Source organism: Oratosquilla oratoria, chromosome 35 (assembly GCF_046742065.1).
Source record: "Oratosquilla oratoria isolate Oo_2021 chromosome 35, ASM4674206v1, whole genome shotgun sequence".
Taxonomy (NCBI): Eukaryota; Metazoa; Arthropoda; class Malacostraca; order Stomatopoda; family Squillidae; genus Oratosquilla; species Oratosquilla oratoria.
The window spans coordinates 23,870,246-23,885,245 of NC_134811.1; the positions used below are offsets into that span (position 1 = coordinate 23,870,246).

Sequence of the window (15,000 nt, forward strand, 5' to 3'; positions counted from 1 at the left end):
CGTTACTCCCATATTCGAAAAAGGTGACAACAAGAAACCAAATAACTACAGGCCTCTTTGATAAATGATAGCCCGTATGGATTCAGACGGAAACGTTCTTGCGTGACTAACTTACTCGAATTCTACAACAATCATCTCAAATTATGACAAAAGAAACAATATAGATTTAATATATCTAGACTTTGCAAAAGCTTTTGATATCGTCCCACACGAAAGACTACTTACTAAATTAGCTTTACACGGAGTAAGTGGTAGCCAATTAAGTTGGACTAGAAATTGGTCGAATGATCGAAAACAGAGAGTTGTTTTAAATGGCAAAACTTATAGATGAAAAAATGTTACAAGTGGAGTTCCTCAGGGTTCCGTTCTTGGGCCACTTCTATTCATAGTATATATAAATGATATAGACCACGGACTAAAATCTATTGTCTCCAAATTTGCTGATGATACAAAACTGTGCGGAATGGCAAATGATCACTTAAATCAATTAGATATTCAAGAAGATTTAGATAAATTACAGCAATGGTCTGAAATGTGGCTAATGAAATTTAACACATGTAAATGCAAGGTTATGCACATAGGTAAAAATAACAATGAATACGATTACAAGTTATTTGGAAATTCGTTAACAAAAGTGGATAGTGAAAAGGATCTTGGCGTAATTATCAGTAACGATCTCAAATCATCCAAGCAGTATATTCCAGCCTCTGAGAAAGCAAACAATATTCTAGGATTGATTGCGCGATCTTTTGACTTCAAAAGTCCATCTCTCATTAACAAGCAATATAAATCGTTAGTTCGTCCACATTTGGAATATGCTGTTTCCGTATGGTCACCGAATCTCATTAAAGACATTGACAGATTGGAAGAAGTACAATGGCGAGCCACAAAACTGATTCCAAATATCAAAAATAAATCATACGAAAATCGACTAAAACATGGAATCATGGTATATAAGACTGAGACAAGGCTTAGCCAACAAACGGTATCGTAGGCTACTCTTCAAACTCCTGAAAATTGTAAACAATTTATTTCTGCTCACAACCCTACAAAAACCATAGTTCGCTAAGCCAAACACATGAATAAGAAGCGTCAAAATATTGTTTTTTCTAGATATTTATGTGATTCCAGGCACCTAGCCAACAACAATTCCAAAAACACTTTCATCTGTACCTCATCTCCTTCTAAGCGATGGTGATGTTGTTTCCTTTTCCCCCCCGAGAAAAAAAAATGCGAATTTTTTTTTATCAGAAAATCTTTAAGATAATTCGAGCGTTATTCCTCCTGCTATTGATCTCTCTGGCTTACATCCGAATTTCCTTCAATTAAGTATTTTATCGTTTTTAAAATTCCTGCTTCCGTGCTGCTCCTTCCTTAGACAATCTGTTCCGTCTTTGTATTTTTGTTCCAACCCTTTCTGCTGGAAATATGCCTAATTTAATATTATCATTTATGTGTATACATTGTGACGAATGTGGATAGGAGGTAAGGGAACACGGGCTGAGGGAAATACTTTTATTCCTGACTTCTTTTGCCATATATATTGACCAACTTGACTTCAAACTATGTTCCTCTGAAGAAGCCACTCAGGCGAAACTAGTCAGTAATAAAAGTATTTCCCTCAGCCCGTGTTTCCTTACCTCCTATCCACATTATCATTTATGTTAATTGTCTGTCTATGTATCTGTGCACTTGTCCGTTTGTGCGTATAGTTTTTCCCCTCTGCTGAATATAGTTTCTGAGTGATCTTCAAATAGCCTAATCAATTTGCTTTTGAACGGTGTGTGATTCATTATGATTTAAGTGTTTTAAGAGTAATTTTCGCAATTCAAAGACAAAAGAATATCTAAATCAGGACTATCAAGAAACAATAAATCACCTTATGTGTTGGATCTTTGCAATCATGACGCCAAGTTAACGTTCACTGATAGAACATTTTATCATGTATAGTTGTGTATAAAGATTTATATTGTACAACGTAACCGCCCCCCCCCCACCGTGGTGGGACTGATCAAGTTTTTAAGATTTAGCTATACCATTTCATGTATCTTGACAAGCTGATTACAATGACAATTAATGCGAGTTTCGCTGGGGAGTTCTAACAATAGTCTGAGAAATTTGTTTTTTAGTAAATAACTTAAAAACTGAACTGCCAAGTGCAAAGAACCGAATGCGCTACGATGGAACTCTTCGTTGTCAAGTTTCTAAATACTGTACAATTTTAGGTCATTCGATTTTTTTTTTTTTTTTTTTTGGGGGGGGGGCAAAATTTGAAATTTCGGAATTTTGTATTTCAGGTTTTTGCTACAACCACGAAAGGTATTCCATTCAACAAATTCTGAAAAGTTTATTACGAAAACAATTACGAAAAGAGAGAAGAAAAATAAAGATCTTAGGCTCGGATTAAAGAAGCGGCAGCCCTTTATGGTGGGATGACTCTCTCCGACCTCTACCTCGGGAGGAAATCCACCAGCCCACCGTTGGTCCTAAGTAGATTTAAGAAGAGCCATGGACAAAAGGAGAAAGTCTAAGGGTATTTCGTGTCTTTCCTTTCTTGTGTATTTCATGGGTTTCCGTTGGAGTGGATGGGTGGGACTTAAGATAAGGTCACGGTGCCTCGAACTTATTTTTGCTGTTCTTTGGGGGCTTTAGGGACTTTCGTGAACTCTGAAGGGCTTCACTACTTCTCCAGCTCCGAGATGTCTCCGTTAGCCCCGACCGTAGATTTTCTATAGCACTACTGACCTAATATCACCAGAAAAAGAGTGGGGGGTGTTGTGCGTGTTGTCTTCTTGGAGTTGAAAAGAATCTAACTAATGTTCTGTAAATAAATAGTATTAGAGTGTCTGTGGGTCCTCAAGATACTCCATGAACCCTATGTATCTCTGCAAGAAGAAACGAGATCTTTGCACGTTAGCGGATTGGAGTACCTCTGTTGTGTGTCTACATCTGTTCTCGCCATAACCAAACGTAAGTTGCGTCCTCAAGATCTTCCTGATTCCCATAGATCTTCTTAAGGCTCTCGACTCGAGGACTTCAAAAATACATAAGAACTCTACTTGTTGGCAGTGCGCTGGTGTGCAATCGGAAGCGCGCTGGTCTATCATTTGCTAAGTTATAGGTTCGAATTCCGCACTCTCCGATTCCCAGCTGTGAGTGTTACCTGCCCCGACAATCCAAGAATCGCATAGGGCAAGGGTGGTGGCTTCGGCTTCAGGTACACGCCTCCAGGCATATACTCATCACCACCTACCTTATGGATTACTTTCATATGCGGTATTCACCTGCAAAAACAGTCTTCTGTTATATAATTCTATAAACATCATCTCCTTCCTTGTTCACTCCTGCCAGTACACACTGCGTACTTTTTTAACTAATAAAGATTTAGTCTTTTGCCTACTTCATGGCACTTTTCCTTTTGCTCCAACTATCGCCAGGCACCCCTTTTAAGGGCCACACCATATCTCGATTGATTCCTCCAATACCAAGAGGTACCTTTTTCTTTAATCCTCCCACTCTCCCTTCCTAAAGTCCTGGTGACGTAACCAGAAACGTACTAGTATCGCAATCGCTTAGTTGTGGGTTCGAATCCCGCTCTCCCACCCGATTCCCAGCAGTGACTGCTACCTGCACCGATAGTCCAAGCACCTAGGGCAAAGGTGACGGCTTCGGCCACAGCTATGCGCCTCCTGGCGTAGGCCCATCACCCGATCTGCCCTCCCCGCCCCCTTCCAATTTCTCTACTGGATAGCAAAGGAGTGAATATTGTATTAAGATTTCGTTAATATTGTTATAAACTCGTCAGTAACTCTAATCCCTCTTGAATAACTTACGTAGCCCTACAATACCACCTGCAAGCAATTGGTGTCCCGGATATGCTCAACATATTTCATTAACGTTGACGCCACAGTACGAGAGCACGGTACACAAATTGCTTCTTTCGATCACAGGGACCCGTTTTAACTATAGAGAACCTCCAGTGTTAGCTAGGATAACCCTTGAAGTGGTCAGCGGACAAGGATGATTTCACTCAATTAAGGTTCTTCTAATTGTTACAAACAGGAAGTGGATGTACCAGGGCATGAAACACTCAAGAGGCCATCCACGATCATTATCGAGTCTTCCAACTACAGCAGCACAAGCGTATTTTCTGAAGGATCAAAAGGCCCTTTCGAAAATTACTAAAAAAAATCTTTGAATTTTGATGGCCATTCAAACTCTTGGCACTCCAAGTTTGTATCACAATGATTAATATGTGGAACGCCTTCCCGAGGTACTACCACGTAGTGACTTGTGCTTATCCGTCTTTACCGTTACAATAAGCATTTTGAATAATACCTCATGACCACACACCCCATCAAGACTGCCGTAGATCTACACTGGGGACACAAGGAACTTCGTTCAAAATACTGCAACTAAAGGCTTTTCACCTGAGTCGATGTACGTAACTTCTTTATCTTCAAGACCTGATTAATTTTTTAATTAAAAGACAAATCGGCAAGATCACAATCCGGTATGTAGAAGTAATATGAAAGGTTACGTAACGGTGGCGAACCGTTAACCCATTCAACTCCGATGACAAGATGTCTTGTCATTTGGTCAAATAAAACAAAAAATCATAAAACACCAAAATGTTTGATCAAACACCAGAAAAATATGACGTCAATCCTCGCTTCGCTGCGAGCGAAGCGAGGATTGGCGTCATATTTTTCTGGTGTTTGATCAAACATTTTGGTGTTTTATGATTTTTTGTTTTATTTGACCAAATGACAAGACATCTTGTCATCGGAGTTGAATGGGTTAAGGAAAGTCTATGAATAAAAAGTAGCACGAAAATGAAACAAAGTCTAGATTTTTCTATCTATATAACAAGGAATTTTTCCCTCTAATAAGAGAGGTAGCCACGTCAAAAAACACATACCCACTACCACACATTCCAGGTCAGATCAACTGGGGTAGCTGCTTCAAACAGTGAAATAGTTTCAGTGATCTACATAATAGAATTGTTGACTTAGACTGTTAAGGCCCTTAAGGAGAAGAATCGAGTTCTTCGCTCAAAGACCCAAAACACGGACAATAAACCATGTTTAGAACGTGGGTGGAAAAATGTGACAAACAAAACATGGAGAGATGGTAAAAAGCTCTCACCAGACCCGCTTGAATTCAGAAACTCATTTCAAGCTCTCGCGGGTTTACAAGAAAAAGAATCGAAGAAAATGCAAGAGAAGAAAGATAGGGCAGTCGCTAGATCCATGCTCACAGGTAAGATTTTGTTTGTAGGAGATAGCTAGGAGCGGTATTTAGATAGGGCCTTCTGCGATAAAGATAGGAAGCATAGGACCCAGGTGTGTTTCCCCGGGGCGGGGATAGGTGATGTTAGAGACAGGATAAAAGAGTGTATAGTCGGGGAAGGTGTAAAGCCCATCGTTTAATTGTTGGTGGGGATGAAATAGGTAATTTAGGGAGTGAGGAATTGTTTTCCGCGGTTCCGGGATGCGCTAGATAAGATTAGGAATAAGGGATGGATTCCTGCTGTATGTGGAATCCTACCGTGACTTAGAGTTGGAGGCATGTTGTATTCCAGTGCTATTGCAATGAATTGTAGGCCGGCAAAATATTGTAAGGCCAATAGATGGGCATTTGTCGACATCTATATACAAGGGACGGGGTGCACTTGTCATCCAGAGGATTTTGGCTCCTTGCTGAATCCCTTGAGCAAGAAGTAGGCCTTTTTTCGGGTAGATTTTGTGGGACTCGGGGTGGGGGGAATTATCGGAATATAGTTTAGGCAACAGAAACAGCTCAGTGAGGGACTGTGTAAAGAATCACCAAACCAGGTGGATGGAGGATAAACTAAAAGTTTTCTATACAAACAGCAGAATCGTAATAAATGAAATTTCTTTACTGCGAGGTAAAGCATGTGTACAAATTTTTTATATCATAGCTATTATTGAATCCAGGATCAATATGGCTGATAGACATTTCCTTCCGGAAATCGAAATAGAAAGATATAAAAAAAAAAATTCACAAAGACATGGTTGGCAGGAGTGGGGGAGGAATAACACTTTTCGTTAAAAATACAATAAACTGTATTATCAACAATTTGATTAAGGAAGAGGATAGTAAGGAATATATTTGGGTGGAGATTATAGGAAAGAATAAGAAACTTATTATTGGCGTCTTATATAGACCTCCTAATCTCAGCATTGAGCAGACTGATCCCCTGATTCATGAAATTCGCAGAGCATCCCAGTACAAAAACGTTGTGATCATGGGAGATTTTTATTATAAAAACATTGACTGGGAAACTTTAGTAGGAGATCAAGAAGTGAAAATCTTCTTAGATGTGGTGCAGGATAATTTACTAAAACAAATTATTACCGATCCTACGAGGGGAGAGAATATTCTGGACTTATTCTTAACTAATAATGAGCACCTAACAAGTAACGTAAAAGTGGGAGATAGCGATCATCATGAAATAAGATTTAATTTTATTCGGAAAGAATTAAAAAGTACGAATAACGTTCAAATACCGATTTTCAGGAGAGCCAATTTTGATATGATGAGAAGGTATATAGGACATTTGATCACTTACGGGACCGACCCAGGGGGCCGTGACGAGGTCAGATACACGGTCAGTCCGGACGTTATTAGCGCGGTCAGTGGTCGGGTCACGGAGGGTATGCGTACTTTAGTTCAGGTCACTTGCGGGCGCGGGGTCAACAGCTAAGTCAGCGATTTGGATGAAACTATAGTAACCTAACTGATTTAATTCTAAATGCACAAAATAAATCTATTCCTCTCAAGTCAATGCAGAAGAATAGTAATGCTCCCAAATGGATGACGGACAGGCTGAAACATGAGATCAGAATGAAAAGAGGACTTTACGTAAGAATAAAAAACGGGAAAATGCACCTTAGATCCAAACATTACGATATGGCGAGACTGGTTAAAAAAGAATACGCGCACAGCGAAACGTAACTATGAAACTAAGGTTGCCAAACAGGCGAGATCCAACCCAAAGGGATTCTTTCATCTCCACAAAACAAAAAATAAGACATGGATAGGCCCAATTCAAAATCACGAAAATGTCATGATAGAATCAGAGGAAGAAATGAGTGATTCGTTCAACAAATATTTTCTCTCAGTGTTTACTAAGGAGAGGTTAGATGAGGTACCTGACTGCGATCCGATTTTCAGTGGGGATGAAGAAAGTAGACTATCTAATATCATCATTAGTAAGGTAGAAGTAGTCAAGGAGACTGAAAAACTTAAAGCTACAAAATCCCTGAGTCCAGACGAAAATTTTCCGAGAGTGCTTAAAGAGTGTAAATTTGAAATCTGCGTCCAGTTAACAGAAATATTTAATAAGTCAATAGACACTGGTTTTGTGCCTATTGCTTGAGGGCAGGCAAACGCTGTTCCTGTTTTCAAAAAGGGAAATCAATTGTCTATATGCAACTACAGGCCAATCAGTTTGACATCAGTTCTAGGTAAAATGCTTGAATCAATAATAGTTAATAGACTCAGAAAACACATCTAGAGACATAATTTGATTCGTGATACACAGCATGGTTTCGCCAAGGGTAAGTCATGTTTAACTAATCTTCTATCCTTTTACACTAAAGTATATAAGGTTTTACGATGTTATTTACCTTGACTTTAGCAAAGCTTTCGACAAGGTACCCAACCAGGGACTACTAAATAAAATCAAAACCCATAGCATAGGAGGAAAAGCATAGCATAGGAGGAAACAGTGCATTAGTGCCAGGAATAAAGCTAACAGAGCATTAGGTTTCATTGCTAGGACGGTTACAAATAGAACTGCAGAAGTAATTATCAAACTCTATCTAGCGTTAGTTAGACCCATCCTTGACTATGCAGTACAGTTTTGATATCTGTCTTATAGAATGGACATCAATTCACTAGAATCGGTACAGAGAAGAATAACCAAAATGATACATGGGCTCAGAAATTTACCTTATGGAGAGAGTCTTCGGCACCTTAACTTACACTCTCTGGAGAGATGCAGAGTGCTTGGTGATCTAATAGAGGTATTTAAGTAGATCAAAGGCTTTAATAAGGGTGACGCAAACAAGGTCATCATATTGAGACAACTGGGCAGGACTCGCAGTAATAAATTCAAACTGGACAAATTTAGATTTAAGAAAGAAATAGGCAAGAATTGGTTTACTTATAGGGTGGTCAAAGAATGGAATAGACTTAGTAACCATATAGTGAGCGCTGAAACTATCAGCTGATTTAAAAAACTGTTAAACAACTTTATGGATGGGGATGACAGGTGGTAATGGACATGGAACTGCCTAGTGTAGGCCTCATGGCCTCTTGCAGTCTCCTTCATTCTTATGTTGTTCTTATTCCACTCCCACCCATTCCACATCCCTTCACCACTTTTTCCTCCCTCTCATCTTAGTTCCTCACGGATAATAGGTCATCCCTGTATCCCGCCTTCTGCCCTGGGTCAGAGTCTAGATACAATGTGAATAGGGTATTGGGTTGTAGTGTGAGTTAAGATTTATTGGAAGAATTGGTTTATAGGAACATTTTAAATAAACAAATTTTCATCCATAACTGATATTCACTGATAACTAATTTATCAGAAAGATGGAATCAGAGGTTAGGTTGGAATTTAAAGTTTGTATAACGATTCCATAGAGTTTTCTTTTATTATTCCGTTCAGATTTTTTCAAGATGTAAACTCGTAATTTAAGGTATTATGAAGAAAATACACTTTATTTATCTATATTTCATTACTATCAGCATGAAGTTATTAGACTCAATAATAGTATTTGTGAATGTTCAGAAAGTTTCACCAGAGTTCTTTTCTATGTTGAAGGTTCATTTAAAAACTGAAACATGGCTTAATTTTATGGAGATCTCTTGACGATGAAAAGATTCTCCTAATTCAGGACACAGCTGAATACCCGTGATAAAGATCCAGCTAAAAAGAGAATCACATTAAGATCAATCAGAGAAAACTATGATGAAACAAATATTCTCAAAAAAATGGAGTAACACTGAACATTGATTTGTGATTGGACTACAGGCAAATACAGTTGTTCCTTCAGGTCCTGGTGCTGTTATAACGGGTGTATACAGTTGGGATTTCTGTGAACTAAAACATTTCTAAATGTTCACTAATAAACTTTGAGTTTATAGGAATCACCATCATGGGTCGTGTTGAATAGAACAATGTTCTCGTTGAAGCTCCTGTTCACTGTTCTCGTCCTCTCTGTAGCTGAGAACACTTAAATCTGAGCATATACCATCACTTCTTGTATGGATATAGCCACCGGGTACTCAAGTCAATATGTGTCTTTTTGCACAATACACATTTCTATTCATTATGCCACGCTTTAGCCACTGATAATTAATTGATTAATGGTCTCACAACACCGGAGACCACGTTTTTTCCATTTTCGCTCATTATTTTTTACGTGTGTCGAAACAAGTACAAATTATTTTTTTTTTCTTGCCGGTTCTTTATGTTTCCTCTCTTGATAGTGATTCTATACCCATAGAGGCTATCACAACTATTATGGAAACACTGATTTCCTTAGTAAATCGTGGTCTTCTTTCAATTTGAAATCGCTTTTATTTAGTCTCGGCCTTGGTTAGATTTTATCATTTTGTGATATCAAGAGGTCCCGACTGAAATGCTGAAAGGCAGTGAAGATATAATGGCTTAGCTCCATCGAATGTTCAATGTAGTATGGTATGAAGGCCGAGACCTGATGATTGGTGGAAAAAATTGATTTGCAAGATATGAAATATGACCGAAACGAATGCAAAAATTATAGAGGCGTTATCCTATCAACACACACCAAAAATATATATGAAAGAAGTCTAGAGGAAAGATAGTAGAACAAGTACGGATTTTGACCACAGAGAGGTACAACAGATTTAAGTTTCACAATGAGGATGGCGATGAAGAAGAGTTGGGAATGGGCTCATGATATTTGCATTGCCTTCGTCGATCTAGAAAAGGCCTTTGACTAAGTGCTATGATATAAGATGTGGGGAGATTACGGGACCAAACCCCAACTTGTCAGAACAGTAAAGAGTCTGTACAGGAATAATAAAGGTGTAGTATGGACGTAACGAGAAGATTACTAATTGTTTTTTATCTTGTACATGGATGAATATATGAAGAGTTTGAATAATGGCGCTAATGGAAATATGATCTTAGCCTACGTCGATGATATTACACTCATAGCAAACACCCATGTTGTATTCTAAAGAGTGATGGGCAAATGGAATGACAAGTTAAAATCCACAGACATGAAAATAAACAGTGATAAGGGGTGGTCTCGAAAGATACTATAATGAAATAAACATTGAAGGAAACCCATTAAAACTAGAGGAAACTTTAACGTACTTAGTACGAAAGTTAGTGAAAAATGCCACATGAAAACATATTTAACTAATAGGACTGGCAATCAAATCAACAATTTAAGATTGTCATATCTACCGCTCAGGGAAAAAGTATTCCATCCAAAGTTAGGTTTATTGATTATAAAATAATACAAAAGCCTTTGTTAACCTATGACTCTGGAATATAGACAGGGACAACGAAAATCACGAGTAAAGTACGAGCTGCGAAAACAAGAGGAAAAACAAGGAGAGACTTTAGAAGAATTCTTCTGTTTCCAGGAGCTCGGTTTGGAACAAACATTAAGGACCATTTACACGGTCGAACAGTTTGACAAACCCGGTTTGTCAGGCAAGTGTTTGAAGTGATGTTTGACCGTGTGAATGGGGTATTTGGTCGTCAAACACGTTTGTCGAACGTGTTTGACAACCAAATACTCTATTCACACGGTCAAACATCACTTCAAACACTTGTTTGACAAACCGGGTTTGTCAAACCGTTTGACCGTCTAAATGCCCCTTTAACGTTTGTGTAGAGGAACTAAGATGATACGGACACATGATGAGGATGGACATGGAAAGCTTCCTACGATGGACACCGAAGGCGACAAGACCCAGCAGAAGAACGAAGGACTCAGAGAACCAACAGAAGCAAGGGGATGAAGCCGAAAGAAGATGACCAAATCCTATGAAAAACGAGGCGCTACAACTGACAAAGCAACCGCCCAACCTGGATTATGGTCAGAAAAACGGCGGGGAAGATGCATCACCTTGCCTTGGAACTTAGTTGATCTTCTTTGGTCCCCCGGATTCTTTTACTTTAGTGTCTGTCACACTTATTTTCTCCTGACTCCTTCCTTACTGGTTGGCACTTTTCCTTCTCCTCCTCTGACCGCCAGGGGATTCTATTCATCTCTGTGGCATCCCATCGGCTGTGAAAAAGTTCTGTCGCTTCGTGTATTTTTTGTATCTTTTTTTTTTTTCTTTTCTCGTATCGTATTTCATCATTCAAGCACTTGCTGTTAGTGCAAATCAATTTCCATATCACTTGTAGTGCCTCAAAATAAATTTCAGACTTTTCTTCTGCATTTCACATATCACTAAATCAATGACCTAGTTTTTATCAAATATTTCATTTCATTTCCTCTTTTCACTCATTTTCTGTGTGTAATCTTAAAACATGGACAATGTGTATGTCTCGGTAGGGAATCAAACTTCATTCAAATAATATGTACTCCACCAAAGACATCTGAACTTACAATTCATAAAATGTTCTGCTCCATGTTCCTTTCTATGCATTCTCTCTTTATTCGTCCAAGGTTCCCGTATTGTAGCAAAGCACTAATTATAAAGCTAAAGTCACCCCCTAACTCATCCCTTGTGATATGTTGCCTTTATTTATGATCATACAAAGACACATAAGCATCACCCTGCGTCATATCTCACTTCCGCAGATAGTTGTTTGTGTCGATTTCAACATATTAATCGAAACAAAATCATACCAAGTGATAAACAGGACCTCTTATTGTTATTCCCTGGTGTCTGGGGCAACAAAAGACACACCAGACTACCATGAACAACTTCAAAACTAAACCAAGACCAGAGTCAGTAGAGCCATTAGGAGCATATAACCGCCAACGACGCTTTGTTGTCGACTTCCACCTCCACCGGCGACCTCGTAAGTCTCTTGAGTCTCAGTCGACACGAGGGCTTTTCTCACGTGGGCCCAGGTACCATTGTGGGGCTGAGGATCGACGTTGAGGACGTGGGCCAGGACCTGGTAAATATCAACTATTTCGATTGGGTCGATAACCAAGTCCTTTTCGAAGTCTGGAAAGACGGGAAAAGGAACAGGCGTGAATTGATTTTGCATAATTATCATTAATACTAATGTGGTGGAAGTGGTGTGACTACAGTGTGATAATAGTGGTGCTAGGTCTGGTGATGATAAAGTTTATGTAAATACTGCTACTGATACTACAAAATAAGTCGGTGGGGCAAAAGTGACATAAAAAGGGTGATATCAATGCCTCTAACAAAGCACTAAAATGGGAGAAATAACAAATGGATTTTGAATAGGTCTAGGGTGCTTTGACTCGGCCAGCACCTTTATAAAGGGTAAGAGGCCAATTGGAATATGCATCTGTGTTTAATCACAAAGTCGAGCTAGGCTGCAATTCTTTGTTTTTTACAAGTCTTATATTTATTTTATTTGCCGCCACGTAATTTAAATCTGTTGAGTGAATGTCATGCGACCTAAACTTGAATGTCAAGATCTTTTTATATTTTCTTTTTTGCCACGTTCTTAGATATCGTAACGTTGATGGTGTCTGCATTTTGTCAACACATTTCTGAACTCGCGGCCACATCCCAGGCCTCATTTTTGTGGCAAAACTATAATGTGGCTCAAGTGTGGCCTTGAGATGTGTTGCCATAATCTAAATGTCACCTTACAATATGACATAGACCATCAGACTAACACTATGTTCTTAGATAGGTGAATAGATGAATGAATAAATAAGTAGATGAATAAATAATTAAAATAAGTAGATGGACAAATCAGTAGATAAACAAACTGATTAATAAACAGGTGATTAAACATATATGGGTTAGGTCAGAATCGTGGTTGTACCTCATGTTCCATTCTCGGTTTTGTTTAGGCTTTCTAAGTACCTATGACTTGCTATATCTTAATGATCTTTCTACTTCTGTTAAGTTCTGCCAGTTAGGCCGTGTTCCATTCACCACTGACTACTTGTGTTCTTATGAACTAAACGCTGGAGTCACCAAAGTTTTGTTCCATATGGATAGAAACGCTGTTAAACTTTAGTCCGTAAAATCAACCGAAGTCTTTTGGGTTCATGTCAGAAACCTGAGAGCTTCCAATTGGATGTTCTCTTATCTTCTAGCGCCGAAGACCTTACCTGGACCTTTGGCGAAGAAGATCCCTTTCATGTCTTGTAGCTCTGGATCGTAGCCGTGGGCACCATAAAAGACAAACTTGTCGAATCTCTCTGGAAGTTGTTTAGCATTGTCCTTCGAAGGCATGATAAAATAGCCTGGAAAAGAGAAAGTATGAGAAGTCTTCTGAAGAGAACACATGGCAAAAGTACTCTGAAACAGAAACATTCGGGGTCACTGTTATGACCAGAAGACTTGACGAAGTAGTCTGGAACAAGAAGAGTATGAGGACTTTTGTGACGAAAAGGTATGATGTGGGTAGGAACAGATTGAATATGAAGAATATTCTAACAAGAAGTCATGGTGAATTTTCCTGAATCAGGGAAAATCTGAGAAATATTCTGACGAAAGGGCATGAATATAAAGTGTGCAAATGCTACCCTTCCAAACTTATATACCTCTTTGCAGGATCTACTGTAACCACAGATACAAAGAATGTGTAGGGGATATTACTAGCTTGAGTTATTGACTACAACAACAATTCTTAAACTTCTTTTTTTTATAAAAACAGGCGGGATGGTCTTAAAATCGATCGTGTAAAATAGAAGACATCTGTAAAATGGGGGTTTCTACTTGAATTGATAGATATTGTATGTATCCTTTTTCAATGTCCGTCACTTCTGAAAACGAGTATGTGTCTTCATTTTCCCCTTGTGGTTTGCTAAATGTAGTTTTAGATATCACCCAAAAACTTTGTTCAATGGGGATTGGGAGGAAAGCTTTTTTTGAATACCCTCAAGAACCCATTTTAACACCTCCTGGTGGCATCGAGACCTTCTGAGAAAAGAAAAGAAAAAGTTGATCATCCTAATCACAACACGTCCATGGAAGGAGTGTTGCAATATGTCATTATCAGGATCAAAGCTAAAATGGATATAACACTTCCCTCCCAAACAGAAACTAAGAACATCTAACCAAATTTTGTGTTTTTTTTTCAGTTTCATTGTTTATTCTATCTGCCGTCAGGCCACTTTATTCAGCTCTTTACAAGAAAAGGATTGAATCTATTTCGGATATCTCGCTACCTTTTGGTTCGCTTTACAACCTTAATATTTATTCCAGGTACCGTCAAATTATTTTTTCACCTGAGTGAAAGACTTGAGAAATATATTTCCTCTATCTCCGGTCCAGTACACTGACTCATCATTTCAATCCCAACCCTAAACGTTGATTCCAATATTACTTTTAATCTAAACCTAATCTACATTCTTCACTTTTCTTTTTCTTTCTAAAGACTAGAACTTTTATGAACGCCGACAATGTATCCGCCCAACGTTATACTTTCTCCTGCATAAGCCAGATTATTCTACTCCCATTCTTTTCGTCTTTTATATATATGTATATATATATATATATATATATATATGTATATATATATATATATATATATATATATATATGTATATATATATATATGTATGTATATATATATACATATATATGATATATATATACATATATATACTCGTATATATATATACATATATACATACATACATATATATATGAATATATGTATATGTATATACATATATATATGTATATATATATATATAATTATATATATATACACATATATATTGTATATATATATATATATATATATATATATATATATATATATATATATATATATATATACATAAC

General features: G+C 38.0%; 1 protein-coding gene across 1 annotated transcript in view; it reads right to left on the minus strand.

Annotated features, from left to right (window-relative positions):
* Positions 1 to 8,875: 8,875 nt before the first annotated feature.
* LOC143018582 (glycerophosphocholine cholinephosphodiesterase ENPP6-like) overlaps positions 8,876 to 15,000 on the minus strand; it is a 77,395-nt gene continuing 71,270 nt past the window's right edge. Inside the window, exons 8-9 of the mRNA XM_076174072.1 lie at positions 13,317 to 13,451; positions 8,876 to 12,222 (exon numbers count right to left, since the gene is read on the minus strand). Coding sequence (XP_076030187.1) covers positions 11,981 to 12,222; positions 13,317 to 13,451 — 377 coding nt within the window. The 3' untranslated portion in view covers positions 8,876 to 11,980. The remainder of the gene's footprint in view (positions 12,223 to 13,316; positions 13,452 to 15,000) is intronic.